This window comes from Silurus meridionalis, chromosome 4 (assembly GCF_014805685.1).
Source record: "Silurus meridionalis isolate SWU-2019-XX chromosome 4, ASM1480568v1, whole genome shotgun sequence".
Taxonomy (NCBI): domain Eukaryota; kingdom Metazoa; phylum Chordata; class Actinopteri; order Siluriformes; family Siluridae; genus Silurus; species Silurus meridionalis.
The window spans coordinates 36,167,963-36,190,081 of NC_060887.1; the positions used below are offsets into that span (position 1 = coordinate 36,167,963).

At 37.4% G+C, this 22,119-nt stretch overlaps 1 protein-coding gene across 1 annotated transcript in view; it reads right to left on the bottom strand.

The window, feature by feature from the left end:
• Positions 1–22,119, bottom strand: part of dipk2ab (divergent protein kinase domain 2Ab) — a 49,999-nt gene that overhangs the window by 7,798 nt on the left and 20,082 nt on the right. The window contains exon 3 of the mRNA XM_046848212.1: positions 1–99. This exon is cut by the window's left edge and continues 205 nt beyond it. Coding sequence (XP_046704168.1) covers positions 1–99 — 99 coding nt within the window. The remainder of the gene's footprint in view (positions 100–22,119) is intronic.

Below are 22,119 nucleotides of genomic sequence, written 5' to 3' on the forward strand. Positions count from 1 at the left end.
GAAGCTCCACAGCTCCTCACCCACGTAGTTCACAGCCACCACGCGGCCGCACGCACCCAGGTACTTGGCAAACGGCCAGCCTTCATCTGACGGGAAACTCTGGAACAAGAACAGACCAAAAACAAAGTGCTACAGTTACAAACAACGTTCACATTCCAACAAGTCTAGTCCACTCTGTTATAACAGGCCCCTTAAATACTCATAACACACTATATGAGGAAAAGTTTGATGATCCATTGTGCTTTTTTGAACATCCCATTCCACATTCGGTCCGCATTTCCTCTTATAATAACCTCCAATCTCCTGGGAAGATGGTCTACTAGATTTTGTGGGGATTTGTGATCATTCAGCAACAAGCGTGTAAAGTCGGATAGTAATGTAGGTGAGGTGAGAAGGTCTGTAGTGCAGTCAGCGTTTACATTCCTCCTAAATGTGTTCAATAGGGTTCAGAGCTCTATAGCAGGAGATCTTCCACTCCAGTTCATGTAAAGCAGATCTTCATAAAACTATCAGGGGCACTGTTCTGCTTGAACAGGTTTGGGTCTCCTAGTTCAAGTAAGAAATAAAATCATGCTACTGCATCAATTGTGTGCCTTCAACTTTGGAGCAACAGTTTGGAGAAGAACCACATACGACTTTTAAGATCCATATTTTCTTAATACACTGCAGTGTTTTTCTATAGTAAACAAGAAGCAAGCTAATGTTTAGTACCTTTACCTTTTTGACGACACATTGTAATTTTTATCTGTTTATAGTTACATTTAATTTCGCTGAATATCCCACGAAACAAGATCCTGTTCTCAGGCGTTTTCTCTTTCACATAAAGATCATAATATCAAAAAAACAAACAAAAAAACTCAACACAACACAGCATGTCAGGTTACATGGAAACTTCAAACAGCACACATTTCTGAAAACACTGCTGACTGTTAGAAAATACACAATTAGATGCTGTATTTTGTTCAACAGGTTTACTGAATCTGTTTATTATTAGTCCTAAACTTACAGGTCCTTGTATAATAGTTACTATGGAAATGTTATCGTTCCTCAACAGAAAGGATTAACATGGTCATTTGAGTCTGTGTTAACATCAGAGCTACAGTTGTAGAAAAAAGAAGGCTTGAACGAAGCTGTGGAATAAAGATGAAATAAAGGGGCACTGGTTAACGTCTTAGTAAAAAACGCTGAAGATGTAGCTGAACATATGGCCAGCCGAAGGGAAACACACGGAGGTTAATTGCTGTACTCAAGGGCACAATTCTTGGATGTGAACACGATCGTAAAGAACATCTTGAACCGTTTAAATGTGTGTGTTCGCACCTGCTACAGATGCCCCATGCCTCAGCCCCGGAGCGGTCACTCCCCCTGTCCAGCTCTTTCAGCAAATAAACCTCGGGCCTGATGCGGACTGCACTCGCATTTTACTCGTTCACAAATTATACAGAAATATCCATCTTATTTATCAGCCTTATCCATCGACAAATTTATTTTATTTCGGTTATTGATTTATGCATTTAATTTAAAGTATTTAATTCATTGATTAAAATAGAAGAACAATTATTTTTACTCGTTATTCTAATTAGCGAACTTAATAATTTCAATGTACATATATGAATTCATTTATATACTTATTTATTTTGAACTATTAAAATGATTTAATCTTAATATATTGAATTAATTGATTTATTCGTTTAAAATTATGTTATTTGTATTAATTCATTTCTATTTTAATCTATACCATTTATTTTAACCTATTTCATTAAATCAATATTTTAATGTAATTATTTATTTTACTTTTTAGGTATTGGAATTATTCAAATGTATTTGAATATATTAATTTTAAACCTACATAATTAACATTTATTTACATTTATATGCATTTAGTTACTTACTTTTTTTCCTAATTTATTTATCTATTTAACAAAAATATCTGCATGATGAAACAAAACAATCACCTGAGCTGTAAAGAGAAATGCTCAAATACTCATTTAAATATTTATCTTTGTCAAATTTGTAAATAAAGTTTGAAGAACAAAGGAACTTGAAAAATTTACCTTAACACATTTACATTTTTTGGAATATTTGTAATGATTTTGTGCGATTCGTCTCATTTACCTGTGGACCAGTTCTTTTCTTTTGCTACCTATTTAAGGTTTTATTTCTTGTCAAATGTGTCATCTATTTGTGAATGATGCAGCAAAAATCTGCATAGTCCTGTTCACCGGCCACATGCTTCATTTAAACACAAACACGTGTAGGGTGACACGTAGCGCAAACTCATCGTCTCCATGACACGTTATTTGGGTCTTGCTGCTTTCAGACAAACTTTCTAGGACTTGCATTAGAAAAGAGGGATAATAAAATGAACTCCGACTGAAATGTTGTACTCTTCAGTTCTGCCACTTTTTTCCTGCATCAATGAGCAGCTTAGCGTCCCGTTTATTTCAAAAGCTTTGTAGGGTTGCCAGATTTAGACTGATGAGAACTTGTTATATTTATTCAAATTAAAAGAGCGGACAGAAAGCAAAGAGTAAATAGATAAATCAGTCTACTAATGGGCCATGTACACATTTTCCTTTACTTATCAGACAAAGAATCTGAATTGTTGATGTTTAACTGAAGCTAATCTTTCTAAAAAAAAATAAAAAATAATAAAAACCAATAAAAAATAGTTTAATATTAATAATAATTTATATATATATATATATATATATATATATATATATATATATATATATATATATATATATATATATATATATATATACATACACACACACACACACACACACAAAGCTGAAGGTACAGGATTGTATAGCATGACATTTTCCCTTCAATTCACCTATTAGACACAAACCACAAAACAATGCAAACCCTGAGCTCCATGAAGATATGCTTTACATGGGTACATCAGTAATTGGCTTGAGATTGATCTTGTAAAACAAACAAACAATCAAATATATCAATAAATTAACGATTGAAGATGTACGTCAACACAGACACTGCAACCAAACCGAACAACAGCGTAAAGATTCCGAACTATCCGGATATAAATAACGTGTGTTGCACGTACATCTGATCATTACAGCAGGAAAAAATAAGTAAATAAACCAAAACACCAGTAGCTGGTTGCTGATTAGCTGTAGATGTTTTAATGAGTTTTTCTTTTTTATCAATATCCCATTACAAGGCCGGCAATGCCGAGCACCTACTCTTGCAGTGAAAATATGAAGAAATCTTTAAAACCTCTATTTTATTGAAGCAAAATATGTCAAATGGTCAAAAACTAGTCAGAAAATTGTTGATTTGAAAAATAAAAACTGAAACTCACATGAAAAATGTGTGTGTGTGTGTGTGTGTGTGTGTGTGTGTGTGTGTGTGTGTGTGTGGTGGGGGGTAAAATTAAGTAGTGTAAAAAAGCTTCACAGTAAAAGGGTGAGGAATAAATAACAACCACAACAACAACAACAACAAAAAGACACTGAATAAAAAAAAGGGAATTATTCAGAATAAATTTAAAATAAAATAAATATATATATATATATATATATATATTGTGTGCATCAGATACAAGTTGTTGTTTGTATCACGATGCACGGTTTTACAATATTTAACGTATTTTTAACATTTGCATTTCTTTACTTTTATTATTTAAAGAGTGAACAATAATTTGTGAGCGATATTTAATACGCAGATCGATTTCTCGTCTTTAAACTGTTTGATGACTTGCTGTCTGTCTGGGCCAAAGTAATAAAAACGAACTATTTGTACCATATTGAATTGAATTGCATTGCATCGTTTTTTTTTTCCATTGCATCATTTCACATCGTTTTGCAGTGCGCTGAATGAAAATCTAAATCGGATCGCACTGCATCCTAATAGGAATCATATCGCATATCCATAATATTATATATATATATATATATATATATATATATATATATATATATATATATATATATATATATATATATATATATTTACAGTAAATTTATCAGGCAAAAAAGTCAAAAGATGATCAAAAATGAAGTTAAAAAGTGTAGAGTTTTTCAAGACTTTTTGTTGAAAAATAGCCATCAATAAAAAAAAACCCCAGCAGTTTTTATGAACTTAAGTTATTAAGATCATTATAAAGATACAGATGGCAAAGAGGTCAGAAAGCAATGGAAATTTGTTGAGCAAACTCGATATATATAGATATATAATCATTGCTTTCTGATTTTTCAGACACTCTGTTTATATAACTGTATAACTGTATAACTGTACTCGCAGGGATGTTTTTGTTCGGTTTGTGTGTGGAAAAGTTGCCCTGATAACACACTCAATATTTTGAAAGTGAAGACGTGACTAGATCACGGCTTTATCCGTTTGGCAGAACGGACAAGTGAACCTAAGGACGTCAGAGAAAGATGTTTATTTTTATACGGTTACAAAACTAGTGTAAGGGAAACATGTTCAATTTATTTTCAGATTGTGTTCAGTTCAATTCAACCTGATTTCTAGAACGCCTTTAACATAACATTATCCCAAAGCAGCTTTACCGGAATAAGCAGATTATAAATAAACATTTTAAATTCATAAATGAGTCCCTGTTAGTTTATTGCCAATGAGTGAACCAGAGATGATGGTGGTGAAGAAAAAACTCCCTAAGATGATATGATGAAGAGACCTTGGAAACAGACTCAACACCGAATGCCCATTTATTACAGTTCTATCAATTTTGAGGTGCACTGTTCAGTGATGGGTCCTTAAGCACAGAAATGTTCATGCAACCTGTGGTCTTAAGCCACTGGAGCAGATTGTTGCTATTAATTACAGTCCAAATCCATCCTCAAAGTTCTTGAGGTTCTTAGTAACTTAATGGATCGTTAGGCTGTTCAGGTGTCCATTTTTTCTATTTCCTAAAGCTCAACAACCTTCTGATAGATCACATCGGTCTTACCCATCATGATGAATGACTAAGTTATATGTTACCTTATAATTATATCCCTGTGAAACATTATGGTTGAACATTTAGTTCACCCAGGTGTACTCAAACAAAATACAAAATATCTTCAAATATACTTGACTTTACCCATCATATACATAATATGAATTTATAAGGGTGCCAATAATTGTGGCACACAAATATTTAACTATGATTCAGATCCGACCCTAACATTTTTTTGTTGTGGTTTTTTTTTTTAAACAATCAAAATGTTAAACAATGAAAACAATTTACTAAAGGTGCCAATATTAATGGAGAGCACTATGTTTCATTTATTAAACTAACATTACTAATAATACGAGAAATGACCATCGAGTCAGTTAGCTATGTTTTTTGTATTCTATTTGATGAATTATCATGAAATAAACCAGTGCTGAGTAGGAAAGCTTATTAATATGATTCTGTAGTATAATATGACTAACAGGCAGGTATTAAATATACATAACCTCATTTCCATGAGCCTGGCTAAGGACAGAGCAAAAAAAAAAAAAGGTTTCTTAGAATGTCTCTGCAGGTGAACAAAATAAGGTTTTCTGAGCACATGATTTATTATTACTACAAACTGGGTTTCAAAATGTGTCATGCATTCACACCTCACACACAAACAGCATTTACAGAGAGCTTGTCAAAATGTTTTTACACACACACACACACACACACACACACACACACACACACATACACACACACACACACACAGAGGTGCAGGCACAGACAGACACGCACAGACAGGCATGTGCATACAGGTACACACACACGTAGACATACAGGTACACACGCAAGTAGACACACAGGTAGACACGCATGTACACACACAGGTAGACATGGAAGTAGACATACAGGCACATACACACAAGTACACCTAGGTAAACACGCAAGTAGACACACAAGTACACACAGGTAAACACGCAAATAGACACACAAGTACACACAGGTAAACACGCAAGTAGACACCTGAATTTCCCACCCGTATGTGGTTCTTCCTCAAACTCTTACCACAAAGTTGGAGGTGCACAGCTGTATAGGACGTCTTTGGATGTGGAAGACTTTCATTTTCCCTTCACTTAGAACGCTAGTAGACCCAAACCTGTTCCAGCATGACAATGGCAGCTTCATGAAGATGTGCTTTACATGGGTTGCAGTGAAAGATCTCCTACCACAGAGCTCTGAGCCTCAACCCTGCTGAATGTGCAGATGTATGTGAACACTGACTGCAGCCCAGGCCTCCTCACCTCACCTACATCAGTACCTGACTTTTCTAATGTGTCTGAATAATCCAAAATCTCCACAAGCACACTCCAAAATCTGGTGGAACATCTTCCCAGAAGAGCGGAGGTTCTTATAACAGCAAATATGGACTGAATGTGGAACGAGACATTTAAAAAGCACAAATCATTGTTCATTTTGGCAGCTAAGAAGATTCTCGAATGTTTGAGTTTTTATAAAAAAGTAGGGTAAATATTAAAAGAAGTAGTATTATACAGTACCATATTACTTATGATCCACCTCACTGTTGAGATTTCTTTCCTCATTTTTATTGCACATCAGAAATGACCATTTTCTCTTTCTATTGCCCTCTGTGTCATTCTCATATAATCTTTTCCAATTTGCCATTTTGAACCCCCCCCCAACCATGCACATATAACTCATTACTATTTCTTTGCTACATAAACAGCATGATTTTAAGTTTTCTGTGCATCACTTCCTGCCCCAGTGTTTGATTTAGGCTTTTCTAATTTCAAATTTCTTTTCAGACTTAAAGAGGATGGGATGGGATGGAATGGGTTTTTTTGGGGGATGGGGGGTGTTGAAAAGAAAAACCGAATTCGGTAATAATTAACGTTAGTAAAGCCGACTTGTAGCGTTAAAGCGTGTCATACATGCACCTCATTTTGTTTCTGATATAAGACTCTCTCATATAAACAGAGGTAAGGCCTTCTCATCGTGGAGCTCTAAATCCCTCACCTTTTCCTCCTCACTGAAATCTTTTAGAAAGACTGTGTGTCAAATGCATTTTTTATAGCATTGCATTTACGCCATTTAGCAAAGGCCCTTATCCCAAGCGACTTACAGTTATCTCAGTTATTCAGCTGAGCAATAAAGGGTTAAGGGCCTTGCTCAAAAGTCTAACAGTGGCAGCTTGTTGGTGTTGGGATTTGAACCCATGACCTTAAAAGTGAAGATATTTTCACAAAATTGTTATTTAATATTCTCATGATGATGTAAGGTTTGTGCATACAACACAGCTTGACCATGTATAAAAACTATTTTGCTCAAGATGTAAATAAGGGCTCTATAAAAGCTCCTTGACATATTTTATTAGGAGTTATTTGGGTTTGTGGGTTTCTTGAACAACCCGGATGTAAAATAACCTATCAACCTTCAGCGCATAATCTACCAGTGGCTTCGTCCAACGATGACGGATTATACACAGTAGGCACAGTCTGTATTTAGCTGTTTCCTGTATTTAGTGAAGTTGTCCTCTGTTTTGAGATCCAACTGCCTATTGACACCAAACTTTCCATTTTCCCCAAAACTCATTCTGGTTTTGATCCATATGGAGCACTATGTCCTTTTCAGCAGCATGTACACAAAACCCAAGGACATTCATTGCAGAACAACCCTACTCCACCCTGCACCATGTTCTACTAGAATACCTGTAATCTCTGAATATCGTCCCTAGTTTGTATTATATTATTAATAACTTGGACAAATGGACACAGAATGGACATTTTTTTTCCAAAAAACAAACAAAAAAAAACCCACCAGTGAAATTCCCTTTGACCTCCAGATTAGGATTGAATGTTAGATTGGAATTAATGTGCCATTTATTGATTATATTTGCTATTGTCAGATCTTGTGTGTGATTAAAAGAATACAGAAATCATTTGTTTCTTTTTGTGTGCTCAAAAACAATAAAATGCATTTTTGTCTTTTCTTTTGCCTTCAATTGAAAATAAATTAAGGAGCAAAGGAATAGTAATTCACATTTTGCTTCTCATTTGTGAATGAAAAAAAAAAAATTATTGAATGCTGCTTACACAAACCGAAAAATATATTTTGTGTTTTTAAAATTGTATTTATTTATTTTTGCCCCTATTTGTGTGTCTGTAATTCTCTGTGTGTTTCATTGTACACTGCAATTTCTTTGAATTATTTTTCTTATTTTATTTATTGATTTTTATTTCATTTTAGGTAATCAGTATTTAAAAGCAATTCACTACATGTTGTCCTGTGTATGATTAAGTATGCAATAAATAACAGATATGTGTAGATTTTTGTATGTATTTAACTTAGTGCTACTTTCAAAGATTGTAAGAAGCAGATATAATAATATAAAAAAAAAAACACCAATAGTTTTGTTATTCGTTAGTTATCTTTTACTCAGATATTGTGATATATGACAAAAATGAAATTTTACCCAACATAACTATGATCTCTTTCAGTCAAATACATTTCTGACATTTTACTTAGAACTCAGCATGAGTGGAAAACCTGTTTCAGCCATGACTATAACTTCAACTTCAAGAGGCACTAAAAATATATAGTTGTATCTTGAAGAGAATTTCTTGAGTACATTTAGTTTATATTCCTGAACAAAATAAACCTACAGAAACTTTCGATCTTCAGGTAAAAGTATAGAAAGTGTTGGGTTATTTTTTACTGGAGCAGTGATATGATCTGAACCCTTATTAGTCATATAAAAGTATATTTCAAATTCAAATGATAAATAATAAAACCTCCTAAAATGGCTTCACAACTCACAAATCACAGTAAAAAAAAAAACCCAAAAAATAATAAAACAATTGTGAATAAATATTTGAGAACATTCTAGATCATTCTAGAATTACAATTCTGAGCACTAATTTCCCCATGTGATTTATAGCAGCAATATTTGTTGTCATGAAGCAAATATAAATTCTAATGGGAATTGGGAAAGTTTTGGATTAATCAACCCTGTCAGCTCAAACATATTACCCATACACACACTGCAGTAAGTGTGCTGAACCTCCGGAACTCTGAGTGTTTATATTTCATTATATTTCAGTTCGGTATTTTTTTAAGCTCTCGATTTCAGTGTGAAGGAGCAAAGGCAATTAGATGCATGAGGAAAAAAAAGCGCCACAAATTAGAGCAAAACAGATGGAAAACAACATTAATCTGGCAGCCGGCGAGCCCTCGGGCAACATGGTCAGCTTTATTCAATCAAATCACAACTCCATTTCTAATTTCTGACAGGAAAATTTATTTCAGCTTCTGAATGTTGGAGCCACAAGACTGTAAGAATGCACAGGGTGAGTGTATATATATATATATATATATAATATAAAACACACACACACACACACACACACACACCATCAAATAATTTGTTTCACAGCAATGCAACAATCGTATATATACACACATCATACATATATATATATATATATATATATATATATATATATATATATATATATATATATATATATATATATATATATATATATACATACATACACACACACACACACACACACACACACACACACACACACACACACACAATTCATATATATGATGTCATAATTTGTCCGATTCATACAGTGTATTTCACATATTTTCACATTTACCTTGACAGCATTTGGACGATGCCTTTATGCCGGAGCGACTAACAATGATCTCATTTATAGAGCTGAACAGTTGAGAGTAAAGAAACTTGCTCAAGGGCCCAGCAGTGAAAGCTTGCAAGTTCTGGGATTTAAACTGTCATCCCTCTCCCTGTCAACCCTCCTCTCTCCTCTCTATCTGTCTCTTTCTCTCTGTTGAGTTAAAAATGCAGTGACCGGTGTTCCTATCCTTTTTTCTCTTCTGCCCAGGTATTCCTGACACCCTGCCTCTGGATGGAGTTCTCTTCAATTTCCATTTCAACTAAAGATCCATGAAGTTACTGAGCAACTCAAGAACTTTGAGGATGGATTTGGACTTTAATTAATATTAACATTCTACTACAGTGGCTCATGAGTTTGCTCAGTGGCTCAGGACCACAGTTTGCATAAACAGTTCAGCATTTAAGCACTGAACAGTACACCTCAACAATGATAAAACTGTAACAAATGGAGATTCAGTGATACCCAGATAAGGATGGGTTCCCTTTTGCATCTGGGTCCCTTTCCTATCAAGGTTTCACTGGCTCTCTTATTAGAGACAATTATAATGGACAAACTTAGGAATTAACTTACACATTCTTTTATACAACTTTATAACCTCTATATCAATGTAAAGCTGCATTGAGACAATGTCCATTGTTAAACGTGCTATACAAATAAAGATAAATTGAAATGAATTGAACTTAAACCGTTACCACTTCCCACATTTTACATTTAAGGCATTTTGCGGACGTCCTTATCCAGAGCTCGACTTATGTCATTCATACAAACGAGCAGTCGAGGGTTAAGGGCCTTGCACAAGGGCCAGTCATGGCAGCTTACTGATTGGTTGGATTTGAACTCAAAACCTATTGACCAAAAGTCCAACATATTAACCATTAAGCTACCCCTACCCATATATTTAAACACTTGAAATTTGAGACCTTACATTAAAGTGTCCAGTAAAAAGGTTCACGCAAATAAGACAGAGCACATTCGCAATTGGGTGCCTGAATAATATATGTCTGTCTATGCTAATAATATTTTTTCACATGTGTCACTGGTTAGGTGTACCTATACTTCTGTAGCTTGGGGTGTAATGGTACACACATTCGTACTGAACCATTTCGTTTACAGAACTTTCAGTATGGTACACATGTGTACTGAATGCAATCCTTGTTTTTATGTGCAGAACGGCGTTAAGTCACTGTGGCAACTCGATCCATACCGGAAACACAATTTGTACTGCGCATGCATGAAATCGCTGCCACTTCCTTTCATCTTTAACGTTTTTACAACAGTTCAGCTCCATAGATTCTTTTGTATTTTATGTCCAGCTTCAAGAATTTCTCTTAAAAGGAGAAAATCCTAAAAATTCCATATATTGAGGGAGTGAATGAATGAATGAATGAAGGATGAAAGAAAATAATGATTTATACAGAAATAAATTGAATGGATGAATAAATAACGTTTCTTAAATGGAGACATTTGTTTAAGTATGCTGAACATATATTAGATCATAAGTAGATAATATTTTTAGAAAATTAAATATTAAATGTAACACACACACACACACACACACACACACACACACACACACACACACACACACACACTAATTACCTAAATAGGGTCTAACTAATGTAAACTAATTAAATGTTTCCATTTATTTAATTTAATTTACTTATTCAGTGCCTATTTAATTGATTATTTAATTAAATGAATATAATAAATATTGAATTAATTTGATCTGATTTAATTTGTGTATATTTAATTTAAACCAAACAGCCATTTTATTTAAAATTGTTTTAAAATATGCAAAGGTTGATTTTCACAAATTTTAATAATAATAAATGAGGTCAGTAAAAAAAGAAAAAAAAAAAAACAAGCAATTTTGTGTTTTGCATTTCGTGAATTTAGTGTACCGTTACACCCCTAATGTGTATGTGTGTAAATGTTACGTTCATATGAGGATTTTATTTTCAGCTTTTCCGCATGTATTGACTGGGTAACATATATTATTTTTAAGCACCGATCTATATAGAAGATAACAATATCTAGCATGTCTCTCTCAGTCTCTTCCCTTTGTCTCTGAAGTGCACTGAAGCAAGAGAGATCAGCTGTTTAAGCCTTTATCTGAGGGCTCTGAAATAGGATGGAGCCAAACAGAGATAAGATTGAAAGAGTACAAACCCCCATCACTACCCAAGACACCCTGTGCACACAACTCTGTTTCACTTTCTCGCTTTTCCCAGAGTTCAGTTCTACCAAATTAGCTCTGAGACACTTAAAAGCTCAGAACAATGTAACATGATTAATTAGAAATCAGCATGAGGCAAAGCAAAGGAAGGAAGAAGATGGAGGAGTAAGTGAATGAATGGGAAAGTGTGGAGAGGGGGACTGTGTGAGTGAGCAGGGATTAGTCAGTGCTCTCTCGGAGGACTGGATCAATAGGTGGGGGTTTCTAGGCTTCTGCTCACTTGACTGAAATGCATAGCATTAATTCATTTTTTTTCCCCCTGTTTGTTTGTTTACTGCCTATTTCCATCCAAAGATCAACAAGAGACCAATATTAATGATAAACAGTCACAAATAAGAGAAAATGAACAGCATACAAGAAAGACTACAAAGGCCCAACTCTGTTTCTTGCATCCTGAGGCTCACAAAAGCCTGCTCTTGCCATCCTGAGGCTCACATCCTTCTGCTCTTGCCATCCTGAGGCTCACAACCTCCTGCTCTTGCAATCCTGAGGCCCATAAACTCCCGCTCTTGCCATCTTGAGGCCAACAAACTCCTGCTCTTGCCACCCTGAAGGACCAGAAACTACTCGTTTTAGCATTCTGAGGCCCATAAACTACTCATCCTACCATGCTTAGGTCCACAAACTCCTCCTTTTGAAACCCTGAGGCTCACATCATCTTGCTCTTGCCACCTATAGGGCCACAAACTACTGCTTTCATCATCCTGAGACCTAAAAGTTCCTAAAATTCAAAGATCAAAAAGTTATTGATCACCTGAGGTCAGCAAGTTAGAGCTCTTTCGGCCCAAGGCCACAGCAAACTCTAATTCCTCCTCCAGCCATCATGGTATCCACATGCATCCTCTTGCAACAACCATCCTACACCCCAAAAGACTTCTGTTCCTCTCATTCTTAGGCCTCACATGTCTAATATCTTGTAGGAAGGCCTGCCATCCTGGGACCCAAATGATCTGGGATCTAACACTCAGAAAGCACAAAAACTCTTCATTTTAAGTCTCCCAAGCTCCTTATCAAACAACAAACACACAAACAAAACAAATGTCTGAAAAGCTGCTGACACAATCTATATAGCAGGAAAAAAGCTCTCTATAAATATTTTGTCTCTTTGAATAAAAGTTATTGTCAAATGTGTAAATGTGGTAATTAGTTAGTCTCCTTTTGAAAACGTCGCATTTTTCCACCTGCCTGAGAGCCTAATGATTGTGCAGTCAAGGATTGTAAGCAGGCTACCCGAGATGCCAGATGTTATTAACTCGATGTTTGTGCAATAGGAATGCTAAATTCTACCTTGAGCATTCATTTCTAAACCCATTTATACACCAGTCCAGGTTGTATATAATATTTCAAACTCCCTCGCTCTGCACTGCACCACACTGCCTCCCTCCTGATCCGCCACTGCTCGACTGGTCCTACTATCTCCTAGGGGACAAGAAAGACCTGCTTCAAGAGTATTCTCTGTTCTGGCACTGAGGTGGTCGAGATCAATTTCAATCAATAATCTACTTGATGTCCAAACAAATGGCATTTAAAGACCCAGGTCTTCCAGCAGAACTTCTGCTTATAGATTTTTATTTTCTAAGCACATTCCCTACAAAACATCTTACAGCCTGATCGTATTCTTAATCTGTGTTCTCTTAAATGTGTATTATAATTTATTTATTGATAGAGACTTAAACACTCGTTTGTGAGTCACTCTGGTAAATTAAAGGAAAATAAACTTGCAGTATAACCTGGGGTTTTCATGACCATTCACAGCTCCTAAATACTCATACAGTTAATGGAGCATGGCAGCCCAGTGGGCAAGGCTCTGGGTTACTGCTTGGAAGGTTGGGGGTTCAAGACCCTGTATTGCCAAGCTGCCACTGTTGGGCCCGTAACCTTCTGTGCTCCAGGGGTGCTGTATCATGGCTGACCCTAGCTTTATAACAAGGTGGGATATGAGAAGATTTTTACTGTTCGATAATGTACATCAATAAACAATAGCTGTTTCTTTTCCCTTCCTTTGTTCCCTTTTCTTCCTCCCTTTACTCACCTCTGTTCCCTTCCTTCATACCTACACAAGGGCATCTGCCAAATGCCACAAATGTAAACATAAATGTAACATCTGAACACACACTTTTTATCCGAAGCATAGGGGCTTTTACATCCAGAATGTGTCACAAATTATTTTTTATAAATTTTTTTTATCTTATATTGTATTTCTTTCATGTTCACAAGTCGGACAATCGTAAAAAGTGTTTCACTATACAGTATGTTATACTCTGTATGAATGTGTGTGTGACATAAAATTTTAATTTAAATTTGAATTAATTTGAAAGGGACTGGACTGACACATAATTTTTTTTTTTTATTAAAAATAAAAAACACGAAGCAGATTTGCTCAAGTTTACTTCTGTATGAACCTCCATCGCATGTGAACCTCGGTGGCCCTAATTTCCATATTTGCATATTCATGTCATCCAGATTTCTTGACTGTGAAATTTCAGGCACTTCTATGCCATTTTTTTTTTTAATGTGTAATTACATTGTTGTGAACCCATCACAACAGGGTATTATTCATTACAGAAGGAGGGGAAAGAAAAGAAAAATAAATGAAGGTCTTGGGAAGCATTTCGAGTCGTGCACATTGAAGCCGTGACGACGCGAGCAATTATATTGATATGAAAATGCACGGTTGGCAACTATGTAGTGCAAATGTGTGGGACTGCTCAGGCTTTTTCTTCCTGTCATCCACACCCACTCTAAAGATCATCATCATCATCTGCATACTTCCACGCTCTCCGTGCTGCAAGAACAACAGTGCGCTCTTGTACGTTTAAGGTAGGGACACGCCAAATCGACGCCAAAGAAGTAGCTCTAAGGAAAGATGACTGTGGCGTTGCCCTGCATCAACTGTTTCTGGGGAAAATGTCGCTCATCAACATACCAGAGAGACTACAGCCGACTAGCCTGTACGCTCTGCGCTTGTGTGAGAGAACAAACTCTCCCATACCAGCAGGTGGCAGTAGTCTGTACTTGGCATCCAAACAGAGCTTACTCCCGCCGCAATCATTACGAAGAGATTCGTGTAGCTTTTTGATGTCCTGATTTCACAAAGCCACACTATCATTAAAATACAGAAATGCTGGGGAAGCATTTGTAAGTATAGGTCGACCAATTCCTGGGTTTTCTGATTAATCGGCACCAACAGTTGATTGCTGGAACGATTGGCTATCGGCAAAAAATCCATACAGGTCTGTGTTCGTAGTTAGAGCGACTAAAAAGGTCTGCTGCCTTTACGAGCGGCCTCTAAACAGCGAATCACTGTTTGCTTGTACATGAGATTGCGTGCTGCACGGAGAGTGCTATCTTCTATTTATAATGTATTCATTATTAATTATGAATTATTAATTCATATATTTCTATTTATTTCATTTTCATGATTAAGTACTGTTTTTTTTTTATTTTGTAATAAAGTTCAGAAATATTTTACATGGAGTGTTTGTTTTTTATCCTGTATCCATTTTAAAACTATAGGTTAATTAGTCGCTTATTGGCAAGTACGATACAGCCCAGCTATCGGTATCAATAAATCAGTCAACCTCTAGTTGTAACCTCTTTAGGACCCATGATTTAGGCTCAAACTGGACAGAAAGCACAAAAGAGAAAGCTATGGCACTGTTTATCACTCTTCAGGCAGCTGTTACTGTAAGACAGGTATCGGGTTCCATGCGTGCGCCGAATCATTTATAGTCGTCATAACGTAACAGGTTCTGCAGCCCTCGAGTTTCGAAGTATTACTGCAATCCTCTGATCAAATGGAGTTACATGACAAGTGGCAGGAATGGCAAGTGTTTGTTCCGTTTACATTTAAGGCATTGGCAAACTGTGCACCTTAAACAGCAACCCCGCAGAAGTCATTAATGCCGCCGCTGAGGCGTCCAAGTGGCGGAATAAATTAGAAGGCACGCTAGAACGTGCTCGATCGACTATGGTTGATAGATAAAAGTCGAAAACATGAGGTGTGATGTGAAGATGTATATACACACACACACACACACACACACACACACACAATATATATATATACACATACACACACAATATTATATATATATATATATATATATATATATATATATATACACACACACACACACACACACACACACACACACACACACACACACACACACCCTTCTGTGTTTATCTATGTTTTTCTTCTTTTAGCTTCTCCCATTAGGGGTCGCCATAGCGGATAATTTGCACCTCATACAGTATTATTTGTGATATATATACTGTACCTTTGCACCTAATGTGTATGTATATACATATTAAAACTAATCTAATGTAATGTAATCTAATCTATATCTCTTTCTATCTGTCTCCCACTTTCCCTCTCTCTTTCTCCTTGAAATGCTAACGGTGCTGAATTGCTGAGAGAGCGTGAACCGATAAAGCAGCGTCTCGAAGTGATCTGAGGGAAATTTCCATTCCGTCCTCTTTCTCTGTCTCTGTCTCTCTCTCACACACTTTTTTCTTTAAGTCGCTGTACGTCTCAAGAGTTTAGGACTGTTAGAGCGAGCGATTGCAGTAAAACTAGAAAGACTCGGAGCAACTTTATATCCAGTGTATTGCCCACAAAGGAGTTAAAGGCTTCGGAAAAATATAGTATCTACAATTTATTGTGATTAACTGTGGTTCCCCCTAACCCCCCCTTTTTTTGATTCATCCTCGTGGAACAAATGCTTTGTTACAGTTCAGAGTTGCGGGTAATTCGATCTGATCTCATGAGATAGGCATCTGAAAGGGATGATGCTGCAGGCAAGACAAGACCTGAGTGTTTTATAGCTTTCACTCCAGCTTTGAGGAAATACTGACAGTAATAATGTAGAACACGGCAGATCTATCAGCGAAAGGGATAAAAGCGAATGAATCGGGCTTCTTCTTTTTTGTATGCGCTGTCTTTCGTATGAGATAGAAAAACGTGTCGTGTCGGCGTAAGAATGAAAGAGTCGATTTGAATTCATTTGGGAAGCAGGTTGGTTAGTCCAGCACACTGTCCTGGAGAAAACACGGCAGGAGCCAGACAGTGGAAATCATTCGGAGGGATTTTTTTCAAAAGAAACCTGATTAAATGAGTGTGTGTGTGTGTGTGTGTGTGTGTTAGAGGTTCTTCGATAGGAAGAGCCTGAATAGACTACCAATCTCGCAGTCAAATCTTCGCAGAGGTGTTATGAAACGAGAATCGCGCCATTTTGATTACATGGGGGTGCCCAATGTCTGATTTCACATAAAACTACCATTTTTTTCAGAGAAGTTAATATACAGCCCATTATGATAATGCTGTAAACATAAATGTGAGAACCTTGTTTTTTTTCTGTATAAAACTTATTTCCGAAACGTGGATGAGGTGGACTCTGGACCAGGTATAATAAATAAACATGTGATGGTAAACAGTGAATGTGTCTATTTTCTGGTTATCAGGAGCATCACTACTGTAAAAATACATTGCAGTGCAAATACATCCAGCAGTAGCCATAAGAGTTATTCCAGGGCTTCCCAGAAGTAACCGGTGTAGTAACAATAGTAATAGTTATGAGGAAGTGAAGATTATGAGAAAGTGAAGATTTTATATTTTTTTCTATTAAAAGAGACAGAGTGTGTGAGAGAGAGAGAGAGAGAGAGAGAGAGAGAGAGAGAGAGAGAGACAGACAGACAGGCAAGATTTAGAGACAAAGAGAGCAAGAGACAACACAAACAGGGAGATAGAGAAAGCTGCAGAGAGACAGAGAGAGAGAGAGAGAGAGAGAGAGAAAGAGCGTGAGCATTAGCATTAACCAAAATACCTGTGTGGATTTGAAGTTCGTTTTACATAAGCGTTGTTCCAGGGCTTCCAGAGAGAGTTATGACAGAAATAATGATATTAATAGCAGAAGAAAAAATCTTAATAGTAATAATAATAGAAGTCTTTTTAGAATAGTTTTTCCTTTCCACAGTCTCCACTGACTCCCTCATTAGGGATGAACTAAAAGGAACAAACGTCTAGGGACTAAACGTATACATTCCAACTTAACCAACATCTCTCTAAAAAGCTGCTTAGGGACAACGTCTACTGTTTAAAGCGCTCTACAAATAAAGCTGAACTGAACCGACTGGTAGTTGTAGTAGTAAAGGTAGTAATAGTAGTAATGTTCAGCTTGATTTCTTTAGTACCTTTGACAATTCTTGTCCCAAAGCAGCTCGATATAAATAAACGGATTACAAATATACATTTGAAATTCATGAACAAGTCTCTATGAGTTTATCCCTAATGACCGAGCCAGCGGAAACCCCCCCAAGATAGGGAGAGCCCTTGAGAGGACCCAGACTCAAATTTAAACCCTTCCTCATCCTCAACACCGAATGTCCATTTAAAACAGCTCCATCATTGTTGCGCTTATCACCTGTTCACTGTGTTCTAATAGCACTGTTAATGGCAACTGCAACCATAAGAATGGTGAGAGTGCGAGTGCTGCGTCAAGAGAATTTCAGAGTCATATTGTGATGCGACGAGGGCTTCTCACGATGGCGGCTTGAACATCCTCGATATTCTCTGGTGTGTGGGCCGTTCAAAACACCACCTGGGAACTTCAGTTTTTTAACGCTGAACCCGTTTCTTCAAAATCAGCGAAACACGTTTCTTCAAAATCTCAATTAGAAACTATCATATTTGATAATGACGGCAAATTTCCCTCACACTTTCACAATTTTAATAAAAGTTCCAAACAATAACCTATGTCCCATGGTTGCCATCTCCTAGTTCCCAAATCCCCATTTTCCTGCACTACCCTGCATTAAAATTTTGATTAGACTAAATTATCATTACATGTTCCAGGAATTGTTGTTTTGTTTATGGTGTACATATTAAAAAGTAAGTAAACATCTCGCATCATTGGTCAAGAGACGCAAATAAATTAAGATTTAAATACATTTCTTTCTGTGGGGATTATTGTGATCTTTAAAAAAAGAAATAAATAAAACAGTCACAGTTGTTCTAGATACAAAATAGACACTACAGAGAGAGAGAGCGAGAGAGAGCGAGAGAGAGCGAGAGAGAGAAAGAAAGGATAAAGCAAGTGAAAACACACACATGCGCGCACACACACACACACGAAAACACACCTGCGACCCCACATCTGCTCACAATGCCATGTCCTTCCAAACACACTCCTCAGGGATGCAGTGTGTGCGTGTGTGTGTGTGGCAAACCTAGCAAGTGTTTACAGTACCTGTGAGTTTGTATAGCGTTTGTGTTTTGCAAATAACATTTGTCGGCTATTAATCACTTGTTAGAATAAAGCAGTGGCTAATGAGCATTTGATGACCTTACAAACACACACACACACACACACACACACACACACACACTCTCTGTGTGTCCGTGCACAGAGTTGGGTGTGGCGACTTGCTCCAGTCCTCAGGTCTCCTGAGAACAAGTCCAGACAGGCAAGGCAGACACACACACCTACACCTACACACACACACACCAGAGATCAAGTGTCCACTCAGACACACTGAAACCCATCAAACACTCCTAAGAGACTGCTTTAAAGCACAGTGAGTGGGGGTCTCTATAGAAGACAAATAAACCAAAAGATGAGTAGAGAACTGCACACACACACACACACACACACACACACACACACACACACACACACACGCCCAGCGGGACATGAGAATGGCCCGTCTGGCATTTCACTGCCTATTAAAGTTTAAAAGCAAACCAGTTCACTGGGGAGAGACAGAGTCACGGGGAGTCCCACACACACACACATCATTACAGCTGCACCGAGGACAACACTGAACACAACATGGTCATAATAATCGATTATTAACTGCCACCATTAAAATGGATAGACGAACACACACACACACGTGTGTGTACAAGAAAAGCAGTTTGCATTAGTTTAAGAAAATGAAGGTTTGACATTTTTTCTATTAAAAGAGACAGAGTGTGTGAGAGAGAGAAAAAGAGAGAGAGAGATAGACAGACAGACAAGATTTTGAGAGAAAGAGAGAGAGAGAAAGAAAGAAAGAAAGAAAGAAAGAAAGAAAGAAAGAAAGAAAGAAAGAAAGAAAGATGTAGAGACAAAGGGAAAGAGACAAAGAAAAAGAAGCAATAGAGATTCAGACAGCAGCAGATAGAGAGTGAAACAGAAAGAATGAAAGAAAGACAAATGCATAATAGAGAAAGTGAGTGAGACACACAGACAGAGAGAAACAGAAAGAAAGTGAAACAAATAGACAAAAACAATGAGCAACAGAGAGAGAGAGAGAGAGAGAGAGAGAGAGAGAGAGAGAAGGCAAATAGACAAGACTTAGACAGAGAGAATGAGACAGGATTGAGAAAGGAAGATACATACAGAGAGAAAGGAACAGATACAGAAAAGATAGAGAGAGACATACAGAGACAATGAAAGAGAGAAAGACTCTTTAAGATCTTTAAGAATGTGCAGGTCTTGTGAAATCAGGTTCTCCTGCTCTGGCTGATGTGGATGGATTTCTCCTCACTGGAGATGAAATGATGATCCCTTATTCTCCTGGTCTCACAGGGAGCCCACACTGACGTGTCCACCAAAGCAGCCATGTTCACGAATCACCGCTCACTAACATGCCTGTTGGACGAAGCGTTCTGCGCAGGTGTGCCAAGAACAAAATTATAAACACAGTGGGCACAAGAGTATGACAGCGAGAAGCAGTGGGGGCGAGGAACCTGGTGAGGAACTGAATCACCACGGGGCATTTACTTAACTAAACACAGCTGCTGTTTATGTGAAGCACGTGGGTGGGGGATTAGGGTTGCACGTGGCCAGCTTGTTCAGGGGTAACAATGTGTGAGACACACACACACACACACAAACACACACACCTCGTCCTGCCAGCCACCCTTCTCTTACTCCCCTTCATCTACAGACGCCAGCCGGTGAAGGCGAGTCCCAAATCTCTGCTCTGCCCTACGCTAACAGGATTGAAGCTTGGACACAATGACTACTCCACTGTAATGAAAGAGCGTCTGAGGTGCTCAATGAGAGGGCTTTAGCTGGGTTAAGCCTTCCTCGTGTATAAAACGCCCAAAATCCACAGACCCAAACAAAAGCAAGGCGTTAACTGAAGACCCGCCAGTTAAAAAAAAAAAAATCGGGAACGTTTCTATGAAGCAAGCCTGATGGGAAAACCGGACTCTCCGTCTGAGGGCAAATGAAAGGGTAAAGCACATAACGTGACGGATCCCGGAAATAAAAATAAAATCAAATGGAAAAAAATACAATTTCAAAACCTTCTGGAAGCATTTGCATTATCAAGAGAGGAAGTCAAGCATTTCCCCCATTTAATTTGCAGAAGAATAAGAGGAGGAGCAAACAGTTTAGCAGCTGTGCATCCAGGAAAAGTCCAACGGATAAACTGGAGAAAGAAAACAATACAAAAACATATGAATAAATATCAGAGGTTGGCTGGAACTAATCGGCAAAGATTCGTACCGATAGTTTTTCCGGCTTGTGTCTGTTGCTGGAGCAGCCGAAAAGGTCTGCTGTCATTACGAGAGCAGCCCCTAGAGGCGAATGGCCGACACCGCATGCTGATTTTTATCCAGTATCGGTTGATTTATCGGTTATTGGCTATAGGCTATATTGGTTATAGGTTGATCCAACAAAGCTATTGGTAAAATCCACAATCGGTCGACCTACGATATATAATACTACGAGATAAACGCTGAATTACAATGATAATGTTTTTTTTTCAAACTAAAGATGACGATAGCGACACGACACAATTGTGAAAATATGAGAAGATTTGCAGGCGGAGTTTACAGGAAGTGTGTGTTTCTATTCACATCAGTTTGCTCCTCTCTTAGTACATAAGGGTGCTCTAGACAAAATATTTAAGAACAATAGCGAAATCTGTCCACACACACACAAAAACCCCACAGACGACTAAAAGTCTTTGAGCAGAACAATGTATCTGTGAACAAGTTTAACTGGCTATGGGACTTGCTTTTTGTCAGCCACTCAGTACACAGCAGCACAGGCTTCATTTAAAACAAACACTGGCATCCGCTCGCTCACACACTCGCCGCTGTGTACTTTTCCTCCGGCTGGCCGCCCACGAGTTATAGGATAAGCAAAGGATCAACCGGGTGCTATCATTCCCTTTAGTTTTGCTTTCCTTCCCTTTGTTCTGCGACCTACTCCATAAATAAATGACTTGCTCCTGACACGTTT